The 26944-nt window shown below is 29.2% G+C and overlaps 1 protein-coding gene across 2 annotated transcripts in view; it reads left to right on the forward strand.

Moving 5' to 3' along the window:
* The window catches only part of LOC142334478 (uncharacterized protein CG7065-like), a 76226-nt gene that overhangs the window by 30043 nt on the left and 19239 nt on the right, over window positions 1-26944 (forward strand). For both annotated transcript variants that reach the window (XM_075382540.1, XM_075382542.1), the window contains 4 exons: window positions 9953-10202; window positions 13068-13327; window positions 17351-17559; window positions 24521-24594. In XM_075382540.1, the coding sequence (XP_075238655.1) occupies window positions 9953-10202; window positions 13068-13327; window positions 17351-17559; window positions 24521-24594 (793 nt within the window). The remainder of the gene's footprint in view (window positions 1-9952; window positions 10203-13067; window positions 13328-17350; window positions 17560-24520; window positions 24595-26944) is intronic.

Below are 26944 nucleotides of genomic sequence, written 5' to 3' on the forward strand. Positions count from 1 at the left end.
GAAACTATCTGTTGGGTAGGATAGTTCAGTAATTGTTCAACCCTGTAATCGCTACACTATTGGGCGTTGATATTCTTCCCATGGCCCACAGTAAGATTAAACTATTTTTTGGGTGGGATAGATTAATTATCACTCATCCTTTAATAAATTTTGTATTGTTTTTAGTAATTATTTTGGTGACATGGTTGTTGGACATTAACAGTCAAGTTAAAAAAATCATCAACATCCAAATATGAGGTGTTTGAAAAAAAAAATTGAAATAGTAAACCTTTCAATTAGTTGGCTTAGCCAGCTAATGGCTAAGTTGGTTTGTTTACACTGATGAAAATATTATCAAATTAGTTTTTTAGTATGCTCAGATTCACTTATTATTATTTACTTATTTATTATTTTATTGCATAAATAATTTTGCTATAATTATCAATATTGTATTTAATCTATCTCATTGTAACGTTTTGTGTTAATACTGCAGTAGTAGATTTTTTGTTACTAAGCATCAGTTTAAATCGACTAAAGTATGAATTTTTGTTTTAGTAAATAAGGTATACAAATTTAATATACAAATATATTTCATAAGGGTAATGGTACAGACTGAAATTATAGTCAGTGGGTAAAACGAGACAGTTTTGTGAGAATTAAGTAAATTGCATTATAAAGTATGAAAAACTACATAGTATCTTCTTAGCCTTGGTATAAACTTATACAATCATAATATATATATATATATATATATATATATATATATATATTACTCTACATAAATGAATTGTTTGCTTGTCCCGTAGGCGTTCCTATACCATTCATCTGATTGCGATGAAACATTGGTGAGTTTGCCTGTGAAGATTTCTGAATTAGTTTGGACCTACTAGGTGGCACTGGGGTCAAAATATTTGAAAAATTGTATTTATGGTTTGATTTGGCTCATATTCAGAATATATATTAGTTACATGAAAAAAAAAATTACAAAAACTATACCTACGAGGTGGCATCAATGTAGAGATTTACGAAACAAACAAATATACAGACAGACAAATAGTGTGTGTGTGTGTGTGTACACAGACACACACAATATTTGTCTGTCTACATACAGAGAGAGAGAGAGAGAGAGAGAGAGAGAGAGAGAGAGAGAGAGAGAGAGAGAGAGAATCAATATACATATGATGCTGTATTAATAATTATTAATCATACTCCGAATAAATGCATTACTTTCACATTAATGAGTAAGGTACATTAAATTCATTCAATCACAAAATTGTTGACTTTGTAGCAGCCCCCTACTCTGACAGCAATTAGTATAGGCTATCATCCTTAGAGTTGCAATTCTTTCTTACTTGATTATTCTACATACTCTACATTGTGTAACAAATTTGAGAAGGAAGCTAAGATTTCAAGTTAAATTTGCAGGTCATTAGATGAAGAGCAACCAAAGAAACTAAAAGTATGAGTTTAATTCCAATGCTTCAAGAAAATGTTAACATTTTGCCTCAGTTGTGAACAATTTGACGAAATAGTGTTGAAGTTTTCATTTTAGAAAACTGAGTTGTGGATTTTCTGTTTCTAGAGCACCTGGTTTACAAAGAAAGCTGCATTAGATTGCTGTATTTCATTGACACATTTTAATTTGTCCTGGGATGTAGAGTAAATCAGAAAATTAGTATTTGGTTTCAAACTATACTAAACATTATAGTCAGACATCAGTGATAACTGCTAGTGTATAACACGTTAAGGTTATAAAAGTTTGTAAATGTTTTCTCTATCAAATTAATGTTGATCAGAGCTAATGTTAAAATATAATTTTGACCAGATTTCTATAAGAAGGGGATTTCTATATCTCTTATTTATTTATTATCACTATGCATTTATATAAAAAAAATTCTCAAGGTTAAATTATGATGGAGAAGACACCCAAAGAGAAGACATCCACATTGTTACAGAAAGAAATTTACTAAATGGATTTTGCTGCAACTGTTTGATGTAAATAAACTGTTAAACATTTGTTTAATGATTTGGTCTGACTTTTTTCATAATTTGAATATCAATTAAAAAAATGATATCTGTGGCATGTGTCTAAAGTGAAAAAATAAAAAAGAATAACGGCAGGTTGCTTTTTAGCGAGTGCAAGGAATCATTTCAGAATCTAGTAGTAGTGTATCTCGTCTTGTAAAAAATAAAGAAAAAAAGTGTTATGTATTCAGTCAAATGGATAAGATAATGGTGTGCATATTTTTTAATTGTTATAATATTGCGTGTTCTGCCAAATTTGGACAATAAAATCCACATTAAACTGCAAATAAAACATTTATTAAAATTTCAACTTTATATGTATTTTATATTGTTGTATTAATTTTTTTGTTTTGAATTATGGTGTATTCAATAAAGTTTATTTTAAATCTGTCTACATTAGATTAAAATCATTTTATAACATTTTACTTTCATGTTATATTTTTACAATATTTGTAATATAAATTGGCAGAGGTTGTATCATATATTCTATTTAGAACAGTGACGTAATATGGTATGAATGTTAAGTTAATTTTATACTGCAACATTAGTTTTTTTTTCTACAATAAGTTCTGCAATATTTATTACTAATCTCCTTTACACTGCCACTCAGTTTCTCAGTGACATACTGTTTTACTTTTTACATTAGTTAGGTGCAAAGCTTTTCTTGTGTTGCTCTAAAAACCTTAGGTTAACTTCCTTGAATAAACATAAAGAAGGAATCAAGGAACGAAAATTGTTTAGAAAAGCCTATGTGTTGATAAAAATGCAAATAAAATATTTAAATTCATCAAACTGTTGTTGAAGAAAAAAAACAAAATTTCAAGGAGTGGAAAGAACATTTTCCATATAACCTTGTGCTGCAGTTACACATTTATCTCTCCTATCTTCCAGGTAGGATAAATGTATAGCTACTGTAATTTAGTTAAAACATTTATACAAGGCAATAGTTATATACATTTATCCTGTTGTTAGGCAGGATAAATATATACAAATATAACTGTTTAAACTAATGCCTGATAGGCTTTGGCATAGAAAAATGTTTCAATATATCTGAACCATTCTCTGACAGCCTGCTTCACTATATCAATTAAGTAAATAATTTGGGAGGGAAATATTGACCTTAGAGAAATTCTTTTAAGAGTCCAAACACATGGCAATCACTTGATGCTAAGTCCAGACTACAAAGAAATGTTGTAATTATTCCCAATGTTGTAATATTTCCTATAATGTTTGCATTCTTAAATGATAAGAGGTTTTGCATTGTCCTACAGAAACAGAACATCCTTTGTGATAGTTTCTTCTTTAGATTCTTATATCATCCAGAACACAACAGTAATAGTTGGTAGTAACACCATGGGGTAAAAAATCCACGTGAATAATCCACATTAATAAAAATTTCTTTGGTGGTGAGTCTACATGCTTCCACTGCTTTGATGCTCTTTTTGTTTCTGAATGAATTGGTGAAGCTATGTTTCATCATGTGATAATTAGATCAGGAAATACTGGCCTTCAATTCAATGCAGACTTCAACTTGTATATAATTCTGATCAAAGGGTAAAGCTTGTTTTGGAACTAAACATGCACACTTTTTCTGAAGAGCAAATGGTCATGAATTATTATTTAGAAACTGTGATGAATGCCAACGACAAGCTGTTGAACGCAATGAATTTTCTTAGGAATGAGTACTGTGGGCTGGGATCCACCATGGCCATGTAGCTGAGTGTCTCATCACCATATCGTGAATGAAGCTTTAACTTAAGCATTGAAGTTCCTTGTTATAGTTGATCAATAAGTATAATGATGTTTAATCATTGTACAAACTCTTTTGATACTAGGCAATGCAATGATGTGCACTGTGTTCATTTGATTTGAGCAGAGAGATCACTTAACAACCATCATTACATAACATGTGGCTATGGACGCGTTTAACATTTAATGGCAGTCTCATTTTGTACTTTTATTAAATTGAGCTTATGTTCTTTTTTTCAAAACAAATATAATCTTTTCTCAAAATCAACCTTTTTCAGAGGCTTGGGGAGGCTGGCTTCTGCTTTTATCATTTTTAGCATCAGGTTTTCTTGCTTTTAATGTTTTATATTTTTTCTTTTTTCTTAAAGAATGATTTTTTTTTTTTGGAAAAATTTGGCAGTTTTCTTAAATATAAATATCAGTTTAAAATTAGAATAACAAATATTGTTAATTAAAATTTAGAATAACAAATGGGCAGATTTCTGTTTTAGTAAAAATTTTGATTTCAAAAATAGCATTTATGTATTCTTGAGGAAAAGAATATTTACAGGAAATTTAATGTGCTTATTACAGAAAGCTTAATTTATAATCTTTAAAAATTCATTATTTGAATTGGAGGGGTAATTTTTAGAGATTAAAATATCTGATTAAAGATATGCAAGTTTACTTCACTAAAAAGTTTCCTGTTAGCTCATTTGTGGCATATTTATATGTTATTTATAAATTGTTAGATGTGTTCTATATAAAAATAACCATAGGAAGTGTCAGTCTGTAAGCTATCCATTTATGTGTAATATGAGAATCTTCTAATTTGTAGCTGTTCTGGTGTGTAATTTGTAAGTTTATTCCGATGCTGGTATTGAAGGTAACTCACTACAAAATGAAACAACGTTAATAACTCAAAACCCCTATGAAAAAATAAACTGCATCTCTTTTAATGTCAAGAATACCCATGTGTGGCAATAAATATCATTAGATAATTTTAATTCCTCTTTGTACTCTTTAACAAGCTCAATTTTCACAGCTTTGTACTTTTTTCATTAAGCTCGTATTTGTTCATGGTGCTATTGAACAAACTAGATGAATATATTTTTAGAAATTCAAATGTGTATCCGGTAGATTCTCTTGGTTTTGAACAAGGGTTAAAAGTTAAAATTTATGTGTTCTTACTTGTAGTGCTTAATTTTGTAATAAATTTGCTGGGCTTAATTACCTTACAGGAATATTGAATCTACAGATTCCCTAATTTTTATATTTTATTGGATGTTGAGTTAAAGGTAAATTTGTTTGGACTGCTGGAGTTGCCACATTTATGTTTTGATGTTAATTGTTACTGTGAAGTGTTATTGAAGTGAGTGTGGGATCATTAAGTGTGATAGAAAATAATTTACTTCAAAAAAATTTTCAATTTTAAATTCTGAAATTTTATGAACAATAATGACATGTTGGGATAAAGTATTTGTATCATTGAATTTCATTGCGTCCCTAAGTAAGGGTAATTAGAATAAAATAAGAGCAAGCTAATTAATTTAATTTTAATGAATGCTTTAAAAATCCACTTTTTTGGGAACATTATTTTGAAGTAATACCCTTGGTTTCTTAGCAGAGATTATATTTAAAAAATGTGGTCCCATACAATCCATAAGGATTGTTTGCTGAAGACTTTCATGTAAATTTCAAACTAATCTAAGTTTTTATCTGCCTTTTCCAAAGGGACATTGGTATGCATCTTATTCACTACTTTGATATACGTTGTTAAAACAAGATGTAGGTGTAATTATAAATTTCGTGATTTAAAACAAATCTTCAAACTGTCATAAAACTAAGTTTGAGTTCCAATTGGAATAGTTAATAATTTTTTTTCTTAGAGAATAAAAATTAATCTACCATAAGTTAATAGAATGTAAAAGTATAATGATAAATTTGTTTTGTATGAAAATTACAAGAGCAAGTGTTTATTATTGCATGATTAATCATCTGCTATGATAAATCAGCAGCTCTATACTCTAGTGAGGTGTGGGCCTTATTGTTTTAGGAACTGTGCAGGTACAGTTTCTAAAATCTATTTTCTGACCAAAAAATGAATTTAAATGTTAGAATTAAGATTATCCCAGGCAAGATAAAATATTTTAAAATCAATGGCTTCTTAAATAATTAAATATAGAGATGCGATACATTATATGTTATAATTTTTCATTTTTGTTATAATTTGTCATAGTTTTTCTTATTTACCTTATAGCAATTATTTGAATAATTGTAATATTACAAAAAAACAATAACAGAATAATTGTGTGATGGAAATTAGTATTTGAATAGGACAAAGTAAATGTAATAGCTAAATTGATTTAATTAAGAATTTCTAGAAAAAAAAGAAAGAAATTCTTGATTAAATCAATTTAGCTATTACATTTACGTTGACCTAGCAAATACTAATGTCCTTCGTCACACAATTATTGTTATTGTTTATTTGTAATATACATTATTCAAATAATTGCAAGAAGGTAAATGGATATTCAAATTAGAATATTAAGAAAAATTATGAAATGTAAAATTTAGAAAAACCAAAGACCCTTTTTCATAAAATGTGTATTTTTAAAACTTTTTATGAAAACATATCATTTTATTTTTGGCATGTAATTTGTCCTAAGTAATTTTCTATAGCTAGAACTTTATATTACGTTTTTTTTACCTGTGTATTGTTAGCATGCAGAGCACATTTAGTAAATGTCTGGTTGTACAGGATGTAGGATGAAGCTGTTCACAATTGAATTTATTCTTATGTATTTATAAATATGTAAAAGATGTATTGAGAATCAGTTTTTTTTGTATTTTCTGAATAACATTTGAAACTTATCAGTTTCAATTATTTTATAATTTCGATTAAATTTATTATAGGTTCAGTTTATCTTTTTTACAATCATATTCCCAATATAACTGTACTAACAAGTATGCTTAATAAAACAAAATATTCATTTATATTAAGCATTTTGGGGTTTGTAACTAGTCATTGCAGGCTGTTTATTTTTTGTAATTTTTAGTCCTTTATTTTACATCATTTTTTTTTGTCTTTTGCACATGACTTAGGTGAATTATGCCTCTCAGCATTATATATCAGTTTATTTTTTATTATTATATGAAGTTCACTTGTATTTACTGTAAATTTTTGTTCTACATTAGTGTGGAACTTAATTGGAACTAGTCAATTTTCATTAAATTTTCAGTGTATGGAGTGGTTATCTGAAATGGAGTTTTAACCACTTTGAATGGCTGTGGGAGGGTGACATTCACTATTAAAAATTATTTGACCAGTTTTTAATCTCTGGTTGCTTTATCTCTGGTCAGGGCTAAATTTTGAAGGAGTTGCTTATGTTTACTTACTGATAATTTAGTTGTAAGAAAAGTGTGAAGATTGTTGCTGCTAGTGAGAATACAATTGAGATGGTGCTTGAAAATTTAGTGTTTCCAGATTATATTTAGGAATTTTTTCTCTAAAACAAACTGATAAGTGTGAAAAAATGAAGCAATTCATAGGACAGTTAAAATTCTATTGCAGAATTTAAACTTCATCATCAGAAATTACGGATCTTCAGAGAAAGTTATTGGCTGCTGGTGTGAGTATTGATTCATCAATGGTATGACATGTAGGCTTATTAAAACAGGGTGAAAGGCTAGAAAGCCATTACAATCAATTAACCAGCAACAACAAATTCACACCCATAGTAAGAAAAAGACATTTGGGTTGTGCTAGAAGTTACGAATCTTAGAGTTACGATTACATATGCGTAGTGTAATCCTTAGTTACATATTATAATCATTTTCAGTGATGTTTCATACTTTTTAACCCTAGGTTCAGAAAAATTTTTGTTTAAATGAAATTTTAATATCTTCAGTATTAAGCTCTTAATTTCTGGATTAAATACACTGAAAAAAGGTGTTTTAGGGTTATTTTGCTGATTGCTGTGGTACCTTTTTAACATGATTATAATTCACAACTAATAAAAAAATTAATGCAAGAAAATACAGATGTATACTTAGAAATTCTCCAGATTTAAACTCAATTGAAAAGAACTTTAGGAATATACTGAAGACACGTCTCTGCAAGATGGATTGATCAACCAAAATGTGATTAATTGAAAGCATTTCTAAAAGTGTGGTACTCATAAGGAGGTGAGATAAAGAAACATAAATCTAGAATTAAGAAACAAATGTAAATAAAATTATTTCAATAAAAACATATATTTACAAAAAAATATTGTTGTCCCAGTTAATTTGTACACTACTTTAGTTACATTTTTAAATAAATAAATATTAAAACCAAATTCCTTACAAAAGAATTGTGTAAAATTCCCCAATGTAATAAATATAAATAAGTATTAATCAGAATTTCTAAAATAATTGGATTGTATACAGGTGAGGAAAAATTTTATAAATTTTTCCTCACCTGTATATTCAGAAGAATCATAAAATTGTTTCAATAAAATTGAGTATTTATTAAAAGTGGTAATGTTTTTATGACTTAAAATGTCCTGACGGCGGCAGCTATATTGCCTGGATCAATTAAGTTGGTTGATATCTTTTTAATCCCTACAATTGCTTTTCAGTAGAACATATGTCTAGCATTAGGACGTGAACCACTAAAAGAGTAGAAATCTACTTGAAAAAATCAGGCTTAAGAATGAGGAAGCTAAGACATCAAAAGTCTGAGGATTTATTTCTGTTGATGTTTTCTTTTAAACTTACGAGTAAAACATCTTTGAGATAATCTGGTAAAATCTATTCAGACATATTGTATGACTATTTTAAATTATGTTAACTCTGTTTTAATTATGTTGTTAACTCTGTCATCGTTGCACCATCAGCAGGTCTCATGTTCACCTTCTAGCAGTCATATGACCTGTTACATTCATCTCTTATTATATTCATGAAAAAAAATTTACCTCTGTTTTCTTGTTTAAAATTGTATCCTTAACTACATTTGGTTAATATTATAATAGTTAATATCCACAGCTGTTTTCTTATTTACTTGATTGAAATTGTGCATTATAACTGAAGAAAGTCAAAGACCGGAATATTTTGTCAGGTTTTTTCAAAGAAAAAAGTTTTTGTCGTTTGTGCCTGATATGAATATACTACAGACAGAAACCAGTTTCTTCAAGGCTCTACAGGTATTCTTTTTTGTACATTTCAATTTATCAAGACACTGTGTGAAGAGTGTCTGGTTTTTACAATTCAGAAATATTTACACAAGTGCAAATATAAAAAATTAACTTTATTACAAATAAAATGCCAAATTAATTTAATCATAAGAGTACCTGCTACCTTTTCAGGTAGTATGTTCCTAACATGCAAAGTTGTGCATATGTGAGTAAATTTTGAATTACATTTTTTGTTATTTGTATTATTTTTGGTTTGTGGTGTTGTATTTAAAACATAAGAGGATTCAGTGTAGTAAAAAAAATAGTAAAAATTTTTAAGAAAAGATTTCATTTATAAAAAGAATGCAATTTTTGTATACGTATGTATATGTATATGCAAGTTACAAATTTATTTTAATTTTATTTTTTTTTACATCGATTTTAGTTTTTACGATGCAATAAAAGTTAATTTTGTATAACTTATATACTTCTTAAATTAACCTAGCTCATCAAGAAAAATTTATAAAATTAAAATAAGTCTGTTATTTTCGAACTAAATTTATTCAAGAATATCGGGATTGAAAATGCAATTTTTTGATACATGCAATGATTATTTTAACTTAAGGTGTACAAATGTGTTCCACGGAAACTTTTTAATGGCACAGTTTGCAAGTATTTTTTTTTTTTTTTAATAGAAATTGTGAAATGACGTATTTGCTTCAGGCTGATTTACTTTTTCTGTAGTGAAATAATTGTGAATTAGAAACTTAATCTTTTAGAATAACTGAATCTAAGTTTGAGCATTTTAATCTAAAAATCCAAACATTCACTTGTCATTTAAGAAACAGGTAAGATATCAAATGCATGCTTTGTCTGAAGAGTTGTTAATAACGTATATTTATTTTTTTTATGAGTGAAGGTTTGTAATGGTAATAGTGCTAAATACATTCGGTTTTTTTTTAATGATATCTTTTTTTAAGATAATTTATGTCTTCATTCTTCAGAATTACGGTTTATTTTACTTGTAAACGAACAGTAACAGTATTACTTTTGTGTGTTTTTAGGTAAAATCAAAGTTAACACTAGAAGAAAAACATCTTTTAAAGCACTGTGTTGTAGAATTAGATGATGGAAGTCATGGCTATGTGTTTACTTATGAAGAAGATGAACGGGGTGTTGCTTCCTACTTCTGTCATATTTGCAATGCTGCACTTTATGGATGGGCATGTGTTAACCAACATATTACTGGTAAAAAGCATTCTACGGCTATGCAGAAGTCTTATCATCCACGAAATAATTTCACCAGGATTGTGGGTTAGTTTTTGAACATGTAATATATATATATATATATATATATATATATATATATATATAATGTATTATATATATATATATTTATTTATTGAAATTAATCTTTTTAAAAATTATATTTAAATTCTGTTGAAAAGAGTACTAGGTGGTTTAATTCTATTAATGTACTACGTGGTTTATTTGATAGAATTTTGTGTGTGTGTTTATGTGTGTTTCTGAATAATTTGAATTGCTTGTTTTGAGCTTTTTTAAATTAATAATTTATTGTACTTATGTCTTTATTGTTCTTGTTTTGCCTCTTAATGCTGTATGTTTTCTTAAGTATAATTTAACAGAAGTAAAATGTAACTTCAATAGTTTTATCATAATTATCTTTTAGACAAAATTAAAATTATTTGAAAATATACTTGAATTTGTATATTAGGATAACAATTAAGTAGATTTGTGAGGAGTGGTTAAGCGTTGTCTATCTTTCCATTTATGGAATAATATTCCATGAATGTTCTTAAATTATTTGGAATTTGTTCTAGTACAAATTTAGCAATAATGTTGCAAAGTTTTGGAGAAACTAGGTCTGTTCAAAAAGTATCACCATATTCCCAAAGTATTTGAATGTAAGCGTTAAAACTTGGTAGATAGCAGCAACTAGTATCTAGTGCACATAATGTAGCAAGTCAGTTGTTTTCCAGCGACCTTGGTGAGTTATAATAGCTGCTTGTTCAGTTTTAATTTTTGCATGACAGAATGAGTTGATTCTGCATTACTACATTGAGGTATGGGGGTAGTCATTGACGTATAAGAGCTTGGTGATAGTCAAAGTGAAACAAAGATTAAGCAGGCATTTGGGAATAGAGTTATGCCACTTTTTCCAATTAGAGTGGTATTGACACAGACTGCTGTATCTGTAGGCTATCAACAAGCTCAAGTTAAGATTTCAACAATTTTTGCAGTTGAGTAAAAAAATAATTTGAGTACTGTCCAAGAAATAGCAAGTGATAACAGGATTAATGGTAACTCTGTACACTTGAAACAGGTGGACAATTTTGACATGGATAGAATGCCTGTGAAATCTTTGCTCAAAGTTGCTTTTGATTGAGCAAAAAGTGATTTTGACATTGTACAAAACGTGCTAAAATATTACCAATGGTTGATCTTAACGTGCTTAAAACTGGTAACTCTACAGTATATGTATTTGTGGATAATCCAGAAACCAAAGTTCCACTCTACATACAAGTGCAACAAACTTCATTTATCCAAATAGGAACAGGAGCGGAGCAAATTTTACTACATACTTTGGAATTGCACCATGATTACATTATTAAGGGCTAAATCAGCCAGATGCTAGATTATCTGAGATATTGCATGCAAATTTATAATAGACTATCTGGTTTTGTAAGTAGGTTAAAAAATTTGGCTCAGTTAAATTATTGACTGTTAAGCTGGCATTAATGATTGGTTCCTAAGTGGCATTTAGGAAAAACTTAAATTAAATAGTTTATACTGAGCAGGCAGTTAGGTTGTAATTACTCACTGTCACATGGTTTTTAAACTTATAAAACAACCACTGCAACTGGGTTATGCAGGACCTTTCTACAGTACACAAGATGATGAGCTTGTAGATGTTGGTCCAGTTTTGAAACTTCAGTCAAGAGAAAGTCATTCTGTAATTACCAGGTGTATAAATATGAAACCGGAATTTGCCCATAGATGGCCCTAGCTGTCAATGTAGTTACAGTCAAACCGCATCGTTGGTGCCATTTTCTTTCTTTGACAGCTGACGAAGATTTTCAACTTGTTACAATTCAAGTTTCATACAACAGCACAGTTTTAATTAGCGTTGAACATGTCGTGTTCTGTACCTACAAACTACGATTTGCGGACACCATTGATTTTCTGTTACCATTTAAAGAAAACTGATGCAGAATCACATGTTTGTTGAAGCTTAACGGTGAGTGTACTCTTGGTAAATCACAGTGCTTTGAGTGGATTAAAAATAACATTTCAAAAGTGGCGATTTTGATGTGAGAAACGAATGTGGAAGACCACCAAAAAAATTGGAAGTCAGCGAATTGCAAGCGTTGTTGGATGAGGATAACGCTCAAACGCAACTCATGGATCAGTTAAATGTACCACGAGAAGCCATCTCTGTACGTTTGAAAACCATGGAGAAAGATCCAGAAGATGGGAAAATGGGTTCCATATGAACTGAATGAAAGACAGCAAGATAACTGAAAAACCACTTATGACAATATTAGCAATGGACAATTTTTTAATAGCAATGGACAATATTTCAAATAAAATATTTTTTATCATTTTCATACAATAAACATATATTTTCATATTTTTTGTTTTGGTCTGGTTTATTTAGGTACTAGAAATAAGATATATATACTTTGGCCATTTGTTTCACCTTTATCGTGATTATTTCTGATTAGTTTTAAATTAATTATTGTGCAATTATTTGTTTTCTATTAATGAAGACTAATTAGAATTTTAGGGAGTGTCTAAGTAATCTTAATTTTTCTTAAATATTCTTAATAAAATCATTTCTTTTATAATATAGAAGTAAAAAGTGTATGTAATTAGTTATAAAAAACTTAATTCATTTCATAATTTTAGTTTGTTTTTGTGTAAAATCATTCTGTTTCTGGGGATGGTCAAATATTTGAAAAAATTTATTTTTGTTTTTAATTGTTAATTCTGTTACTTTTTTCTGAGTGGTATTTTATTTCATAATTACTGGTAGGAATAACCCAGCTGGTCTTTCAATATTTGGTTATGTATTCTTTGTAGGTCTTTTACAGTTTGAAATATTGTTTATTTTTCTATAATGTTTTATTGAATTATGTATTTATTTTTATTACTTAGAGGACACAACTGTGGAGCTGCAGCCAGGTGAACCAGCTCCACCAGGAATGGAAGATATGGTTGAACCAAAAAAGTGTATCATTCAAGCCAAGCTAGATTTATTTAAAGGGAAACCACTTATCGGTCTGGAATACCTCATTGAACTTATAATTGATGATAATAGTGAACCAACCTACTGCTGTTTGTTGTGTAACAAACAAGGTCCTAATAACAATATAATGACACATTTATCAAGTCAGCAGCATTACTTAAAATATCTGGCAAGTTTATAAATTAATTTTATGTCGTTTGTAAGTCAGAATTACATTATTACTATTGTTTACTTTTGGTGTTTTAAGGTATGTGTAAATTTGCCAGCGTGTAACAGGAATTGTCAATCGGTCAATAGTGTTCAGTTAATTGCTATTTTTGTGCTAAATTAAATTTAGTTTCTAATTAAGTGCTAGTCATTTGGGATTATTGAATGTATGTATTTTGTCATGTATTGTGCTAATTTAATTAAATAGTTTTAAATATAGAATGATTACAAATGAAATTGACTTTTCATAATTTTATAAAAAGTTCAACTTTTAAGTTGAAGATGGTTGGCTGTTTAGTTGAAGTTAAGATGGTTGGCTACTAATATGGTTTACAGGGAATATTTTTATGTTTGTACAAGTTCTGTTAATGATTTAATGATTGTTTGTACAAGTCAATACAAACTTTTACTAATGTCCAGTGATGTATAGTAAATTACCATCAGAAAAAAGTACAAAAAGCTAGTAGTAAACGCAAAGTGTAAAAGATCTTCCATGTCAGAACAAGTTTCATCATGTTTAGAAACAACTAGATCTGTAAGTTTAGAATTACAAATTCTAAACTTATGAAAAGATGTGTAAATGTAGGGAACAAAAAATACTTTAGAAACTGAATGTCTGATCTGCCTAAACTGAACTTCACTATCTCAGTAACTGGAGGAATTTATCTTAACATGAAGTGAATGGTAATGTCTCAACTTTTTGAGGAAGATGCTGACAAACTTCATTCTCATACAAGATAAAGCTCTGTGTCATGGCATATAGATTTAACATTAGACTGGATGAACACATTCTACAACGTTGGACTCGCTGTGCAACCTACGAAATTGATATATTTGGCCACCAAGAAATCTAGACTACTTTACAATTAATACATTTATTAAAAGTATTACTTTTATTTTAAGTTGTAAACGTTACAAGGCTCTACTTTCTTTGAGATAGCCACGTGACTTATTGGTGAAAATAAGAAATATTGTGCAATCCATGTATGCAATTCTCCATTTTTGAAAAATTATTTGCATACTATCAAAAGTATTTTTGTTCATTTGCGATTGCTTTGTATAAATATAGAGATTTGAAAATTTCTGATAATTGTGGAGTAGATTGTTTTCAGAAAGGATGGAGGATGAAATCTTGTAGTTGTGTAAAATTATTAGTAATGCTTATACAATGAAATGGTAATTTTCTTTCATACTGAGTTTTTTTAGGTTGGTTTTCTAAATGATTAAAGATTAAAATACTTAATTCTTAAAAAGAACTATTCTTAACAAATTTTTTGTTTTTAAAAATATATTTTGGTACCGATGAAACTCTTTACAAAAATAGTTATAAACATTAACGTAAAAAGAGTTTTAAACATTAACTTAGTCTTAACTTCTAATGTTTAAGATTGTACATATCTCTGTTGTTAATTTCTGAATTCTGTTCAGCTGACCTTCAGCTTTCATAAAGAGTAAGGAATTATGTAGCAAAAGAAAAATGGCAAGCTTGACTAGGATTTTAATCCAGAATATCCAATTTGACCAACTTTGTAGGATGTCAACAGCAAACACACTGATTCATTACAGCTAATTTTGAGGGTTGCAAAAGCATTCTTTTTAGTGATTTCAATCATGATTTTTTTTTGTCATCTGTATGACTAATCTTAAAATTATCCTCTCTCATGTGTGGTAGTTTTTCAGTGATGTCTACTTGTTGAGGGTTGAACCATAGAGCTATATAAATAGTGGGTTAGCTGCAGTGTCGGATAGATCAGGATTCTTGGATCCTGTTGTGTATTACACATGGCTATCTAGAAGAATGCAGTTTGGTAACTTTCCCAAAATTTTACAATTAATTGCTGCATTAGTTGCAATTTATATTTAACATGTCTTTTATCATGTCCTGTCCTGTTCTTCAGGAGAGTTTGATACCAGTAGAGCTTTGTATATGGCAGTTCTCTTTGAAAAATGCTCATTGAAGAATATTTTTATAATGTTGTGATTTGGGCTAAAGCATAGAAGAGTAGCTAACACCAATGATCTGAACATTGTAAAGATAGCAGCTCGAGCGTTAAATTTGCAAATTAATGGAAGCAAGTTGTGCTCTGCTTTCTCATTGCAATGCTGTGTTTACTCCAAGATGAAAATAACCCTTCCAAGTAAACAGTACTATTATTCAAATGGGGGGTCTCACCTCATTAAAGTATTTACTGTTAGCTGATCTACAAAGGTTCCAAATATGTATTTGCTTTCATCAATTACTGCATTTAATTTGAATACATTATCAATACATACTCCACCTAGATGAAACTCAGCATGTTCTTCAGGTAACAAAAACCCACTTCAGCTCATGTCACTAATCTATTGCTGATAATTGTGGTTTTACTTTTGTTATTCTCTTACCTAGCACAATCAGCCTGTAAATTACTGGGAATGGAATATGCTTTTTGTGTGACAAAATACATTTTGAATTTGGACGAGGGAACTGGTATTCATTCATTCAGCAGTGTTTTATTTAATAACATTAATAAAATGTTTCCAATTTGCAGATAAAATCTAACTTTCAATAATGAGACTGACTTGTAACTCTAAAGTTTGAAAAAGGTGAACTACTGAGAAAAAAAGATAGTTGCATCTACATTTATTATTTAGAAAAATATTTCATCACTCATCCAATCTTCTGTACTGATAGAATTCACTGACCATTTATCCCTATAAAATTTAAACAGTTAGTCAAAACAATTTATTATTTTTTGTATTAGGTAGCTTATTCATAGAGATTTAAGTGTGTTGTTGTTTTAAAGCTCTTATAACTTAAATTTGCCAAAGATTTATCAACTTATTAACAGCAAACCAATTGTCGATCTTAAATAAAAAGTATTGTTTCTAATGTGCTTCAGTTTTTTGCTTTGGAGAGTAAAGAACTAGCTCACGGGAAATAAATTATGTAATTGTTGATTTACTTAAGATAATTAACAAAAAAGAATGGTCTGAAAAACTGTACTCAAAGATATTTTGCATTTGAACAAAATAATTATTATTTAAAACCATCAGGGACACCAGTATCTTGATTAAATGAGCTAACGCATAAATAAGTTTTAAAGGGAGACTTGAAAATCATAAAATGTGCAACTTAAATGTACAAGGATGTGTGCAATTAAATGCTGTTCCAAGTTCAAGAAAGAAACCAATATTCTACTTTTTCCAATGTAAAAAATAACTTTAGGAATTTTTTTTAAACCCACCTGGCTACAGGGTAAAATTTTTTTATGGAAGAAATAATTAAAAATTGGGTTGTACCAATTAAAAATTGGTAGTAGCCTTCTCAAAAGTCTTGGGAACCTATGTTTTGTATTGATTTATAATTTACCGAAGCATATTCACGTTCAAAAAATGTTTATTGCATTTGTACTCATGGGATTTGTAAGACTTTATACGCTTCTTTCTGCCTGCTGTTGAGATCAGAACAAATAAAAGTTTTTCACTCAAATAAATGGGGTCACTGACGATGTCATATGAGTTCAAATGAAGTGAGAGCCTGTAGTTCAAATGAGGAGTTTGCAGTCTTTTTAACAACGTTGCAAAGTGCATAATTAAGTCATAATTAAGATGTGATTTTTTTTTTCACTGCTTTTTGTTGAAATAATAAAAATGCTTCAACTAAATAAACTGCAGTATTTAATCATGACCGTAGTTTTACTATGAATTTTGTTCTTTGTTTGGAATCAAGGATAGTTGCTTGTTTATGTTCTGTATTAAAGGTGTTTTTGTTATTTTTACCATTATTAAAAGATTATGTACCATGGCTGAAGTTATAATAAAATATGACTCATTATTTTTTAAATTTTAAAATGAAAGCTTCAAAAAAGAAATTTTACTAAAGATAAGCTTACAGATGTCATAAAAATTGTAAAGATTTAGCTAATGAATTTAGATACTTGTTTTTGACTGTGTTGATTGTTTTAGACTGAATTAAGAACTTGTTTATTTTACTATTTTTTTTCAGCAAAGCTATTTTACTGGAGTATATAATGCTTTAGTGCTTGTACCAAAGTCATCAGAATATAAAAAAGGATTTTCAATTATATTAAGTAGAATAATTTCTCGAATTGAAACAAAGTTTGGACGACTGAAGCCAAGGCAGTGTAATGCAGATAGTTTTCCGCAGAAAAAAATGGAATTGTTACGTACAATAGAGGAGGAGTTTCATTTCAGGTGATAACTGTATATTGATATTTATGTAAGAATTATTTCTCTATAAGGATTGTTACTGATTATCCATTAAGTGCTATGAAATAACACTTATTTCATTATAACTTTTTTAACCATTATAACTTTCTTGTAAACAATTTCTATAATTAACCCAAGTTTTCACTGGTTGAATTTCTCAAGCAAATTTTGGATTAGAGTGAATTTTTTATTTAAAAAGGTTTTTGATTTTGAAACATTTTCAATGGATACACTCTTGAGTTTTGGGATCTGGTTTGAATGAACTTGTTTCTGAACCATAGTATTGTATTCTGTTTCTTGGTAGCATAATTTACAATTTATTTATGTTGCAAGTGTTGCTAGTTAAGTATGGTTTTCTTCATTTTTATTGTGTTGTAAGTAGATAATTATAAGTGTAATAGGTTTATAAAATGTATGTAAGTAAAAAGATCATTCTGAGATTACCATTCATTTTATTTCATGAATGTTATCACTTATGGTGTAAAAACTATAGTCAAATATTAGTGCATAAAAATCAATACATAATATGAATATATACTACAATATAACATTAATAAACATTACTTGCTTATTAGTACAGAATAACACTACTTTAGAGTGGTTTACAAACGAATCTATCAAAGTATTCATAAGGGTAGTGAACTTCAGTTAGTAGCAGTCACATAGTTGCTTAGCTTCCATCACTCAGTTACATCACATTACTTCCTAATTTTCAAAAATATTTTTTTAGTAAATTGAAATTTTTATTAAGTAATTTGGGCTGATTTGAAATGCATGGTTTTAATGTATGACTCTCAAGACGTACATAAATTTTAATTTAGTGTGATTGTACAAATTAGATCCAATCTTCCATAAAAACATTTCACCTGGACACAAAATTATGGATGTTAAGTATGGTATTAATATAGTAACTTCTCATACCCCTGACAAGAATGAATAATCTGTTCTCCCTTTCTTTAGCTTTAAAAATTATCAATTTAATTTAAATGCTCTGGACCCTCTAATTACCATTAATTATGTAGATATAAGCAAATTAATTATGTGTAATGACAAAAGTACCCACACTGAATTAGAGAATAATAATAAATACTTAGTAAACTTGTTGAAAAATCTTGAATCAAATAAATCAAATAAGTCCATTAATGCAAATTGATAAATTACTAGAGGTGATAGAACAAAAATTGTTTGTCAAAATTCAAAATTGAATGATTATTCAAAAATTGTTTCTAAAAAAATAACAAATAAAATGTTTTGTTGAAATATGTTATCGACTATAATTATCAGGTTTGTTATTATACTGTTATTAACTTTATAATCAATCTTATGACTTAGTATGTGGAATCACAGTGAAATAGAATCAAAATGTGATGAAACAGAGCCTGATGTGGGTCTGTTGAAGATCAGACCCATACGTGAGTATGATCATACTGTACCATAACAATCGTGCCATTGTTATGTCATGATCTGCCATAACAATGCTGGTACAGCATCATAATTGAAAACCTCATAACCATAAAGTAAATATTACACATATTAAAATAGAGAGGTTACGATATTAAATAAATATTTAACATCCATAAATTTAATACTAGTAAATTAATATTCAGTGTATTTTACTACAAGTACACCACACATAAACTGTAACGCAATTGCCTACCTCATGTTGGAAGCCTGAGTCTTATGTAGCTAATCACAACTGAAATATGTATGCGTGAATGAGCCATGCTATGCAGCAGGGTAAAGTATCAAGAATTGGAACTTAGTTGGAAATCATAAATTCCTGGAAATTGCATATTTACACCATCCCATCCTAAAGTTTTATTTTTTATTAAACAATTTAAACAATATTATTAAAAGTCACAAATTAATTCTGCTTTCTTTCATGTAACGTATAAAAACGTTATGTTGCTTATACAGATGTTACTTCAGAGAATGATGAGGATTAGTGTAAATGAAGTGTAGTCTTGTACAGTCTCAGTTCGACCGTTCCTGAGATGTGTGGTTAATTGAAACCCACACATCTCACATCTCTAGATCGTGGATGTCTGTGTTCGTTGGAGGAAAAACACCGACATCCACGATCTAGTATTCAAATCCGTATAAAAATAACTGACTTTGCTAGGACTTGAATGCTGGAACTCTTGACTTGAACTCTAGGAACTCTTGGAACTCTAGGACTTGAATGCTGGTCTAGGGGTGAACAAGCCTTCCAAATCAGCTGATTTGGGAAGACGTGTTCACCCCTAGACTAACCTCCGGTGGGTTGCTTCTAGTTCTTCTGTACCTATCATAAGTTCACTGAATTTCTTCTGCATCTATTACTGTTTTCCCACAGTACTAGATGATCCCCAGTTGAGTATGATGTAGCTTAAGAATAAGAATTTAACATATTCACTGTAAGCCAAAATTAAAGCAATACTTCTCAACTTTTAGAACAGATGATTGATTAAAAAGAGATGTGATTAAAAATAAAATATATGATATGAGTTTATCCAATTTATATGTATTTTGTTTATCAAAGGTGGACTGTTCTTCCTACTTGTATTTTTTTTAACAACTTTTTTAAAATCTCATAATGATTTAGAAAGAAATAGTAAATCTCATAATGATTTCATCAGAAAGTTACTGATGAAGTTTGTGTTGTCTATTGTATCAATACTACCTAATTTATCTCTAGAATATTACATTACGATATTTTATCAAGAACATTCTTTAAACTAACTGCAAGTCAAAAGTATAAATTATAACCTAATAGTCACCATCAGCTTGTATTCTTTGACTGTAAAACTTTGTTAGCTAGTAGATGTGAACAGTAATGCTATGGAATGGCTCTAATTCATTATCCTCCTTGTATATTTGATAGCTTTCTATATATTTGTATCAAACTAAGAGTGGGAAAGATAACATTCTATAGAAATTGGTGCATGACTATTATTCGTCATGATGATTTTACTTACTATAGTCCACTATATCAAATTAGAAAATCATGAATTTTAATTTATAAAAAACTATCTGACTGTACTTATAACAAATAGTTACTTGTTAAATATGAACATAATATAAATAAACACTTAAAGAGAATAGACTGTTAAAAAGAAAAGAATAGTCACTGTGAAAGTAGCAAAGCAAATTCACTATTAGTTAATTTTTTATGAAAGTATATTTGTACAATCAAGTAATATAATGAATAAGTATATTCATTATATGAATGACTAATTTTTGAGCTAAATAAAATGATTTGATGCTCTCTTGTGAAATCTTTGCAGTTTCTTTTTTTTGTTTTTGATAATGTTCATTTCTCCAAAATTATTTTATAATTATATTAATTAACTGTGTATGTGTATATATATATATATATGTATATATATATATATATATGTATATATATATATATATGTATATATATATATATAATTTTATATTATATTAATTATATTATATAATTAACTGTATTTCTAATATTTTCAAATAATTATCAAACAGAAATGTTATGCATACAATTTATGCAAAATCAGACACAGAACCAAGACATGTAAATCTATATCTGCATTCGTTGTATAATCCATGGCTGTTGAACTGCTTATGTGGTTTCCTCCTACTTTATTACCTGAAACTGGTCGTCATTTTTTTTTGTCAGAATAAAATAAAATAAAATCTAAGAGAAGATAAAGAAGCTCTTTTTCTCTATGTTGTGAGTTCATAATTGATACGAAATATATTTCACATTTTAATTCATATTTGATCTATTTCTGTTATTCTGTTAGGTGTTCTCGTGGAGACATTTCAGGTACAGGAAAAAGACCTCAGCTGAGCTGAACATATAATTCTTTATGTATATATATATATATATATATATATGGCTTTCATTCATTATCCTCCTTATATATTGGAAAGATAGATATCTTTTATCTATCCACGTTGTAAATGGGTTATAGCTTTGGAACAAAGCAATGTAGAGAGAACTATACATTAAATGAAAAAGAAACAATCAAATTTTCTTACTGTTCAGTCGATTTTGGTGTGTGCTCCCTTAGTTGCCTACCGACATCAAGAGTATATTTAGTCTTGCCATACATTGCAGATGACAACCAGCATGTTAGAAAATCCTTCAAAATTTGTCAAAAAAATCCTCCACAAATTGCGGCAAATGAACTCCAATCTTAACTGGAAAATGGGATTCTCCGGTATTTAAAGCACTGCATACCCTTGTACCATATCCAGAAAGTTGTTCCCCGTTATGTCATAATGGAAAATGGAATTCCTTCGGTATTTGAGGAGCTGCATATTCTTGTAACATATCCAGGAAGATGTTTCCTGTTATTCTTTTTTGCTGAAAAAAAGAATAACGGGAAATAACTCTCTCTTACAATAGCGCACCACACATTCACTTTTTTTCCTTGTCACGGTGATGTACAATAACGGCATGTGGAGGTTCAGTACCCATATATGAAAATTATTATGCCTGATATACTTGTCCAGAAATATGAAACTGTGTTTCATCACTGAAAATGAACCTTGTATAAAGTTGTTAAAAGAACTTTGTTGTAAAATAAAGTTGTTGAAACACCTGAATTTTGTACGCAGTGAAATGTTACTGTTTTAGGAATGACCAACCATCTAGAACACTTCCATATGGATTTCTTCAGGCTATGCAAGAAATTTGGTTCCCACTGCTTCAATTGTTTCATCAGACACTGATGGCTGTCCTGGATTTGTTTACTTCAGTTTGAGTTGTTTGTCCCATTGCAGTTATTTTCATGGGGGAGAGAGCCTTCATTGTACATATGATTGTATTCATGCCTAAAAGATGTAACTGACTCAAAAATAGCAAGTTACAACCCACATCAAACATTCCTGTATCACTTTTTTGATTGCTTTGTGTATCACATTTTTGATTGCTTGGTTGTCATAGAACTTCATGCTGCGTAAAAGTCTCTGAGTAGGTTGAACAAATGAAAATTGGACTGGGTGAGGTGTCTTATATGATCTAGAAAGTCCATTACCTTCTGCTTCATATCCTTCTTTGAGCTCAGAACAAATGTGAATTTGGGTATTATGGGCTTAAGTCAACTTTCTTGGATTGGAACCCATCTTGAACACATTTAGCGATAATTCAGCACATCATGAATGATAGAATACATGGTTCCAACACTAATATTACACAACTAGCAATTTTGGAAATTTTGACCCTCCTATCTTTGGGAATAAAATAATTTATGCGATTTTGCAGTGTGGTTGTCAAAACTTCAACTGGTCTTCAGAGTGATGGAGATCAATCACACTTATTTTGCCCAAATTAAAGTGTTCCACCCACTTATTCATGTTACTGCGGTTTAAACACTTTCACCATACTGTTTAACATTTTTTAGTAAATTTCTGCCAGTTTCACACCTGATAGCAAAAATCTTACCATTGAATGTTGCTCTTGGGTGTACACTTTTCAAGCGAAGCTGACATTTTGAAATCAACAAAAGAGGTTATGCTTAATTATGATTGAACAGCTGATTAAATGTGATTCCAAGGTTGTTGTCAGCTTGACCCTCAAAAGGTTTTTGTCAATATATGAACTATTTTTTTTTCTACATCAATTTCTTATTATTGAATGTTCCTTGTATTAATTAAACTATGGTAATCAACAACGAACATAAATGTGTATTATTTGATTAGCCTATAAGTGGGAAATTGAAACTGAAACAAAAACTATTTATATTTTATTAATAAGATGATTTATGGTGGAATATGAAGGCATATAATATCAACAAAGAAATTGTACTCACATTATTAATGGAAAGGGGTGTAAAAATATGATTGCAGTACAAACTGCAGTAGTTCCAAATGAATTTAAACCAATCTTTTTGTGAAGTGTTGCACTTGTGCAATGAATTTTAAAATTGCAGTGTTTTGCATTTGGAAGTTCACATCTGGGTGATATTTTTTGTTTATACTACTGTGTTTCTTTGAGGTTTTAAATAATTATTTTTTGTTGTTTTTACTGAGAGTAGATAAATTGTTTCAAAATTTTTAGTGAGATATATTTCAAGATTTTAGTGAGGTAAAAATTACCTGTACTCCCATTTGTTAATATTATTAATTAATATTATTTATTATTAATATTTTACCAAATTTTAACAATTATTAGTTTAAAACTGTATTTCCTTTAAAAACACTTACTTATTTCTGCCTTAAATGGCTGAAATGAGTGGTTTTTTGCTAGGTAAATTAGTACTTTTTTAAAAAACTCAAAGTAATGAATAGAAGTTTATAATAGTTAATAGTTCATGTTGAAGTTTATCTTTTCAAATAAACTTCATTTTTCCTATAAAAATTGCAAAAATAATTTTTCAAAAAATTAATTTATAGAGGTTAATCATTATAATTTTCTATTGGACTTCTTTATTTAACCTCTGTCAATCATACCTTGTCAGAAAGTATACAGTTTTACACAGACTATTGTGCAGATTTATTTATGCAAATGGGTAAATGGTTTCAAATTACAGAAAGGGAGAAATAATTGCATATTCATTCATCATCTCAATAAAAATTAGTATTTTTGTCTTATGTATGCTTCACTATTTTTGTAATACTTCACAAATTTAATATCAAGATGCTTAAAATATCATTTTAATTTGAGTTAATAAGAATGCTGGATTTCGCTATTAACTAATTGTTAAATTTTAGACTTTATTCCTTTGCAGATATCTGGGAGGACATGGTTAACTACAGATGAGGAGGAATTAATTGTAAAATTAATTATAATTTTAAAAAACCGCTCTTTTTTTTCTAGTAAAAAGTGCATGAAAAGTGTGATGCTTGGAATTCACACCCTAGTACCCACTGGTTCCCTCAATGTCCATTACTTGCTTTTGCATGTGCCTGAACATTTTTTAATTGGAAAATTTATGATTTTGTTGGATTTAATAGATTTTTATAATTTTTCTTTTATTAGGGAAACTATGCATGACGACTATGTTAAGATGGTTGATTGGGCTGAAATGAAGAAATTACAGTTTTATAATGAAGGTATTTAATTCTAGTTGTTAATTTTTGTTTTTATTTTTATGAATGTATTGTTAGATGGTTCTTAGATGGCGATGACCCTTTTGTATACATTTGAAATTAAATTAAATTAATTGTATAAATTCATTAAAATACTTTTTTTTGACTATGAAAATTTATAGATAATAATTTGCTTTACTTTGGCTTACAATTTAAAATCTTAAATGTAGTTATTTTGAGTATGCTGATGATTTTATAAATATGTATTGTAATTTTTAAATATTCATTCTTCAAAAGTTTTAAGACATTCTAGTTCATATTACTTTTAAAGATATCATTACTATTAATTAAATGTAAAAATACGAAAGGGCTATTTGTAAAATAACCTCTGGTCAAGTAATAAAAATAAAGAGAATAATTAAAATAAATTATATACAAAAGTTAAATATATGTTTACATTACTTCTTGACATAGGCCCTGCCTAAATTCAAGCACTTGTCATATTCAAGCAGCTTGTATAGTCCCTCTTCAAAGAATGGTGCCGCTAAAGTACCCATCCATTCATTGACCCCCATCCATCATGTTTGCTTTTTTAGTGTTGATTAGCCAGCCAATTCTTCAATTTTGTGAACAGAGAAAAACGGATGGTGCCAAATCAGGGCTGTAAGGGGATGATGAAAAATCTCCTCCCACTCAACTTTTTTTTTGTTGAGATGACCGGCATTGACTGATTTGGTCATTTTGCCCTGTGAGAATGGAAATTTGCAGCATATGAAAAATCCTTTTCCTGACTCACTTTAACTTTAGTACATTTTTAGCATTAGCGGTGGTGTGAGGCCATGCATTCTGATGAAAAAAAATTATCCCCTTTAACATTTCTTGCCCTTTATATTCTGTATTGCTCTCCTAAGGTACGTTAATGTTTCACAATAAATGTCTCTTGTAGTTGTCAAGCCTGGCTTCTTATTCTACCAATAAAATTCCTTAAGATAACCAGAACATGGTAGCCATCTTTTTTTTTTGCTCAGATTGGTTTGTTAGAATTTTTGGGCTTGTTCCATGAGTATGTGTGTGTGTATCCATTGTTTGGACTGTTCTTTTGTGTCAATATTGATGACCTGAATCAGTCTCATGCCCAGTAACAATATTGTCAAGAAATTCTATTTGTATCATTGCATCTTGCACAGTCCTTATGAATACCCAATTTATCTGTAACAATTCCATAAAGAGTGAACCTTGAAATTTAATAAAAATTCTCACCAATTTGATCAATTGTGACACAGCGTTTAATCACAAATGGCACATTCAGTTTTTAAGAAAAATGTATCACTCAAAAATGAAATGTCACCCTGTTTCTTGCTCCTTGTGCACATTATGGTAATACATTATTTACCATAAACTATGCATAGGTATAGCCAAATGTGGATCTTGGCTGCAGGTTTACTTTTTGGTTTTGTAAAAAAATTGGCAGAACCCTGTAACTGGTAGAACGCACTACAATTGCCTCTATATATAAAACCACGTATTACTTGAGCAATGAAATTGTGACTGTGTGGTGATTTTTACAGTGCTATGTTGCTATAGAAATCAGTTTGCAACTCTTCAACTGGAGATTTAATTTATTAAATTTAGCAATTTTTGTTTTTCTAGTCAGAATGGAGGACAAATCATTTTCAAAGTAAGAATAGTTTTGTCATGAACTGATAAAAATTCATTGTAATTCAAAATTCTTGTTTTTACTATGCAAATGTGTCAAGCTATTTTTCAACATAACAACCCCTGTTGTCATTCTACCACATTTTGTCATCAAGAGATGAACTTATATGATCTTTATGCTTAAAAGCTTGGCTGTCTGTTAGTGGAAGTTATCATTGGTCACAAGCTGTTTCTCTCCAGAAGTTCCTTCAATTCAGTTTGGCATTGAATCTGGACCGCTGAAGGTTGGCCGCCTATTGCCTTTCATTGAAAACGTTTGCAATTGGATATTATGTTTTTAGCATGGAACAGATACAGCTCAAACAGAAAGCCAATTGTTCTTTATTATAACTAGGTTTACCTCATTTACTACACCTCAATCAACAGGTGTAAGTGAACTCTATTAGAAAATGATTTTTTCATCACCTAGTGGTTCATTGTGAATGAATTGCTAATTGTACCATTGCAATCAGTGTGATTGGAAATGTACGTGGTTAATGAAATACTACTGAAAAATGTCTGATACATATTCAGTGCTACTTAGATAAGGTAAAAAATGTTAATTACAATTATTCATTTCAAAATGTCAACCGGTGCTATTAATATATATAAAATAATTCTTACTTAAAAGTTATCCTTGTATTACAATTTTTTTTTATATAACCAATGATTTTTTTGT

This window comes from Lycorma delicatula, chromosome 1 (assembly GCF_047948215.1).
Source record: "Lycorma delicatula isolate Av1 chromosome 1, ASM4794821v1, whole genome shotgun sequence".
Classification (NCBI taxonomy): domain Eukaryota; kingdom Metazoa; phylum Arthropoda; class Insecta; order Hemiptera; family Fulgoridae; genus Lycorma; species Lycorma delicatula.